Source organism: Mesoplodon mirus (genome assembly GCF_964341445.2).
Source record: "Mesoplodon mirus genome assembly, chromosome: 3".
NCBI lineage: Eukaryota > Metazoa > Chordata > Mammalia > Artiodactyla > Ziphiidae > Mesoplodon > Mesoplodon mirus.
In genome coordinates this window covers 24,903,954-24,909,953 of record NC_138978.1, presented here as the reverse complement: position 1 = coordinate 24,909,953, position 6,000 = coordinate 24,903,954, and the positions used below count along the sequence as shown (strand labels likewise).

The 6,000-nt window shown below is 38.0% G+C and overlaps 1 protein-coding gene across 2 annotated transcripts in view; it reads right to left on the bottom strand.

The window, feature by feature from the left end:
- Nucleotides 1–1,700: 1,700 nt before the first annotated feature.
- The window catches only part of STX12 (syntaxin 12), a 35,467-nt gene continuing 31,167 nt past the window's right edge, over nucleotides 1,701–6,000 (bottom strand). Inside the window, exons 7-9 of one of the 2 annotated variants that reach the window (XM_082615848.1) lie at nucleotides 5,555–5,627; nucleotides 4,194–4,276; nucleotides 1,701–2,917 (exon numbers count right to left, since the gene is read on the bottom strand). In XM_082615848.1, coding sequence (XP_082471974.1) covers nucleotides 2,825–2,917; nucleotides 4,194–4,276; nucleotides 5,555–5,627 — 249 coding nt within the window. In that variant the 3' untranslated portion in view covers nucleotides 1,701–2,824. The remainder of the gene's footprint in view (nucleotides 2,918–4,193; nucleotides 4,277–5,554; nucleotides 5,628–6,000) is intronic. The other variant, XM_082615849.1, reaches the window with a different exon arrangement.

Sequence of the window (6,000 nt, the reverse complement as noted above, 5' to 3'; positions counted from 1 at the left end):
TAGGGATACGCTAAACATGCTTAGAAAAGAAAGGAGGAAGCAGGTGATTTCTAGCCCTAGGAAACAGGATAGAATGAAGTCTGAGTTAGGTTCTGGTCTGCATTTAGTGACCAAAAGCAAAAGCTTCATTCCCATGACTGAGAACTGCCTCTGAACAGAAGAAGGGGGAAAAACCCAAAAAACAAAAAAACTGAATGGAGGAGGCTCAGTATGTTTTAGTTTGCACTGACTGAAGCATGATTTCATTTTGATATTTTTTTCCCAGTGGTGCAAAGCAGTGTATCACCACCCCTTAACAAAACAAAACAAAACCTACCCAGGGAGCATTGGTCTAGCAGCTAGCAAGTTCTTGTTCTGGAACATTTGCAGAGGAAGTGGCCAGCATGACACCTCTACTTTACCCTATACTACAGTACTACTGTTTTAATTCACTTGAAGAGAAAACATTCTATAAAGAAAGGAGAAAGAAAGAGAAAAGGAAAGGAATACAGAGACAAACATACAGTTGGTATGTTCAGACCACATCCCTATGGTCTTTATAATCAAAGAATTTTATAGCTTTAAGAGAACTATTGAGGAAACTAGGGGCCTATGGGTTAAATAACTTGTCCAAATACCTACAGCAAGTTAATGACAGAGCTAAGATTCCCCAGGCCTTCTGTACCCCAGTCTAGTTTTTGACCTCCAAACCAATGGTTTTCAACCATGGTTATACCTGAGAATTATCTGGAGCTTTCAGAAGTCTCTATACCCAGGCTATAACCCAAACTAACTAAATTAGAATCTTGTGGCATGGTCACCTACGTATCAGTATTTTTTTAGTTTCTAATGTGAACCCATGGTTAAGAGCCACTGCCCTAAACCATGGTGCCCTAAAGGTGGACAAAGCACAGTCAAGGAGGATTCTGTGAACAGGTTTGTTAGGACCACTTAGCAGAACCTCTTGGTGACTACTACAAATTCAAGGCCATTGAAATTCTAGGCCAAGGTCATATTTGCTACCCATGACTACTATTACCACCATTGGATAACATAGAACAGAACTATGGTGGCTTCATTTTACCCAAACTGAAAGGTTTCGTGTTTTTTTTGTTTGTTTGGCATTTTTTTTTACAGTCAAGACTTTTTTCTTGCCTGGAATGTTACAAATGATGTATTCAAGTCCAACTGTAATTTAGAGCTGAAGGGGCAGTGATTGTATAACCAAGGAATTACCTCTGAAGCTGCTGCTTGGGCCACTGTGACGCCGCAATAGCTCTATCCTGTTCCTCAAGGAAAGGACCTATTCCACCCCTAAACCAATCCTCACCGGATCTCCAGTCTTCTTGCAGGTCTCAATTTTTCTCTGGACAGCACATTACCCAATATCTACTGCATTAGGATGTTAACTCATAAAAACTTACTACAAAAGCTTTTCAAATGTTTATTTGTCTTATGTGGGTGGAATGCTGCAAGAGTGCAAAGAAACTTATGTATTTAGCCCTGTTTCCCTGCTGTTCACATTAGTTTAGTAAAAGAAGATTAAGTAACATTAAAGGGAATGGAAGAAATAAGTATAAATATATCCAGGGTAGTGAGATCCTCTGATTCACTAAAGGATGAACTGAAACTGTTGGCCCAATTCACATTTATGTGAGAGCCTAGAGAAATTACTTTCCCTTTAACTTCCCTAAACTTGTGAAAAAGGGGAGTGGACAACATTTATGTTACAAGACAGCAATCTTTTATTGAAACATTTTTTTGTCTAAAACTATGCATGGAGAGATTAATCTCTTGTTCATAAGTTAGGATAAGTCTAACAGCACTATTCCAAACCAGTATTATTTACAAAAAAGAACCTTTGCTTTATTGCCAGGTTCACAGGACTAAATTTTAAACCAACTTCAGTCTAGCTTTTAAAATCTTCCTGCCATCAAATGCCCAGCAAACTTTATTAGGGTAGGGGGCAGCCTTTTGATGGCTGAATGCAGAACCACAACTGAGCAACAACAACAAAAGATTAAATCATTCCAAACAATTCCTATTTGCTCTCCAGAAGAACGCTTTGTCTAATTCTCCCCTTCTATACAGACAGGTGGGAGAGGAACCCCACAGAGAATCATAATGTTAATTAAATTAAACTCTTCAAAAAGTGAACAAGATGGTTTAGTGTATATGTGGATGAACTGCAGTCGATGACACTAGCAGATAATAAACTTAAACCCAGATTAACACACACCCCAACAGCTGACCAGCTCAACTAGTTACTTCTCATTTAATCTGGATCACCTGTGCAATTTTTTATTCTCTAGTTAAATACATTGCCAAAATCTTTCAAAGCATATAGGGGGCAGGCTTCTTAGAAATTCAAACTAAAATATTAAATAATAAAAATTGCTGGCTTATTATACAGTTTCTGATAGACTCCAATATGCTGGGTGACAGAAAGTAATTCTATCTCAGTTGCTAGTAAAAAGGTAAATCTTGTATGTACATAGAAAGACAATATTACAAGACTATAGTGTTACCTACCAAAACAAGAATATCTAGAATGTAATTTTCAGTAAACACTTGGGACGAAGGGCAATCAGAATATAAGAGAAAGCAAAATCCACATAAATTAATTCTTAATTTGAGAAATCAATAAAATGTATACATAAATTGATAAATACTGTCTCCACAGGTCACTAATTCCAAGGACTAGTTAGCAGTTAGTTTCTAACTAAATTATTACAGGACATTCTGGTGTATTCTGTCTTCTTGTGATCAGTTTGTTCTGGCAAAACTCCAGCAAGCACTTGCCCTTGAGAACAGCTCAGCAGGAGAAGGCTCGGAGGCAATCATTTCATTTATTAACTAGCCACAAAATAAGTCCCAAGATTACAATAATCACTGACAGGACAAGCACCAGGATACAGATCTTCTTGCGAGATTTTTTCTGAGGAGAGAAATATGTAAAGAAGACACTCATGAAACAAGTAAAAAATGTTTCAATCTAAGACTCCAAGAGTGCTTCATCAATCTGCCTCCTGGTAATTCAAAATTGACTCTATCCATGTATGACTATGCGGACACCTTCTCAAAAATCTCAAGTTACCAGTGCTAGGCAGCAGCGCAAGTTCTAATTCCAGGCTCCCAAATACAATTTTGCAAAGAAACTGTTTATACCTATGTTGCTAGGCATTATTTGCAATAAAATAAGTTATCTGTACATGTGTATTTTAATAAAGGTTTTATACCTAGTATAAAATTTTATGTTCACTGTAAAAAATACACACAAGCAAAAGAGAAAATAATCACCCACAAATAATAAAACAGTTGACATTTTGATTGTATTTCCTTCTGATCTCTATGCATATTGTTATGTGACATAATTGGGACCATACTGTATGATGTTTGATGTTTTTACACTTAATATTTTAGCATAAAATTTTTGATATTATAAACTCTTCATAAACATCTCTTTTAATTCCCACATAACATTGAGTGGATGTACATAATTTACTTAACTGTTCCTTTACTGTTGGATATTAAAGTCATCACTCAGTTTTAAAAGAAAACACTATTATTAAATATAAATTTCTTTAAGAACAGTCCCAGGTGAAATAGAGCTATCTTAGGAACATGGTGACTGACTGAATGCTATTTATTTCTAAAAAGCCATGCAACACCAAATTGAGGAGAAATGAGAGGGACCTCATTCACAATATTTGTAAACTGAGGTAAAGACCCAGATAAAAGTCATAAAACTAGAGTTTCAACTCATATGTAGAAAAATATCACTTTACAGAAAGTGCAACGATTAACCCCTATTTATTCATACGCAATAACCCCAAAATGATAAGTCCCTATTAATTCATAAATAGCCGTCGGAGTTGATTCTTTGTCCATCCTCTGTGGCAACAGTCAACATAAAGTATCTGCGAAGTTCTACTTTGTACCTATTACTATCCTAATTGAAACAAACTTCAGCTGTTTAGGTTATAAACGTGGCCTTATACCAGATTAGGTATCATGCTAGCTTACATGGTTAGCTTTGTAGCTAAGAGGCTTCTATGTCAGTTTATTCAAAGTTTGATGCCTTTTTGTAGATCTCTCTGCAAAGAAAAATACTAAAAATGGAGCTGGGACTGCAATTATGACTATCTGTCTCCAGCTTAAGTCTAAGCAAAAGTCTACAGCACAGAGTGACTTTCTTTTGTACCTGCTTTTACCTGATAGTAAGCAGCTCGCTGTAACTGATCAGTGGCTCTTTCTACATGCACCTCTGAGCTTTCCACATTGGCTTCTATGCTGTCTGCAAAAAAGAAGGGCAGTGGATGTTTTACCACACTCAGATGTCTCAAGACTGCAAACTGAAGACAATTATGATGCTCTGGGTCCTGGTTCACCACCATCACTCCAACTATCCAGGCATGAAATCAAAAGTTACTAACTCCAGGGCTTCCCTGGTGGCGCAGTGGTTGAGAGTCCGCCTGCCAATGCAGGGGACGCGGGTTCGTGCCCCGGTCCGGGAAGATCCCACATGCCGCGGAGCGGCTGGGCCCGTGAGCCATGGCTGCTGAGCCTGCGTGTCCGGAGCCTGTGCTCCACAACGGGAGAGGCCACAGCGGTAAGAGGCCCGCGTACGGCAAAAAAAAAAAAAAAAAAGTTACTAACTCCATAAGAGAATAGCCCTATTCTTTGGAAATAAATACTGGGGTGGAGGGTTATGAAGTATATAACTCACCCACAAATGGTTCAGAAAAAAAATCAGGTATATACATAGAGTGAGAAAGAGTGAGCGCAAATAAAAAGCAAGTGGGGTAGAACGTTAACAAGAGGTAAATCTGAGTAAAATTTATAAAGGAGTTCCTTATTTTTTATTTATTTAATTTAATTATTTTTGGCTGTGTTGGGTCTTCGTTGCTGCACACAGGCTTTCCCTAATTGTGGCAAGCGAGGGCTACTCTTCGTTGCGCCAGCTTCTCACTGCAGTGGCTTCTCTTGTTGCGGAGCAGGGGCTCTAGGTGCGTGGGCTTCAGTAGTTGTGGCTCGTGGGCTCAGTAGTTGTGGCTCACGGGCTCTAGAGCGCAGGCTCAGTAGTTGTGGCAAACGGGCTTAGTTGCTCCACAGCACATGGGATCTTCCCAGACAAGGACTCGAACCCATGTCCCCTGCATTGGCAGGCGGATTCTTAACCACTGAGCCACCAGGGAAGCCCAAGGAGTTCCTTATTATTTTCATTTTTGCAATTTTTTATAAACTTGAAACTATTTCCAAATAAAAAGCTTTAAAAAAGTGTTTCTAAGCCCATAGTTGTGCAAGTTTCTGGAGATAAAAACTGGGAAGCTGACAGCTAATATTTCCCTAAATAGCCAAAGACTTACCAAGAGGCTATGGCAAGTAAATGGAGCTGACTATTCATGGAAGCCTCATTTTACTTACACATTTGACAACATAAGAAAATTGCTAAGAAAATGAATTTAATGATTTTTAAATGGTATTCCAAAATTCCTAAGACACATCTTACTGACTTCTTTGCACACAAATATTGTCAACTCACCTTCATGTTAAAGGTATCAATAATACATACCAATGAGATCACCTTGGTCATGGATCATCATTGCCAAATCTTTAAATATCTGATTGACATCCAAAATATCAGCCTAAGGAACACAAAAAAACAATTAACGTTAAGCAACATGTTAGAAGATTCATTTCCTCTTACTTACCTAAAGTTTTGTCTAGTAACAACACATGTGTTTTTAAAGCTTATAAATCACGTTTTCTCCATAAACAGAAAATGAAAAAAAAGCTAATTATTAACATTTACTAAATGACTACTGTGTGCCAAGTACTATACCAGGTAGGTAATTAAAAGCACAGTCTCTTGGAACCTGACTGTCAGCTACAGAGGACTGTTAATCCTCCACAGTCTTGTTGTCCAACCTTAAATTAAGAACTTCTCTGGACCTCCCCTCTAAAATGTGGACAATGACAGTACCCATCTCATAGGATTTTCAGAAGTACTAAATAAAA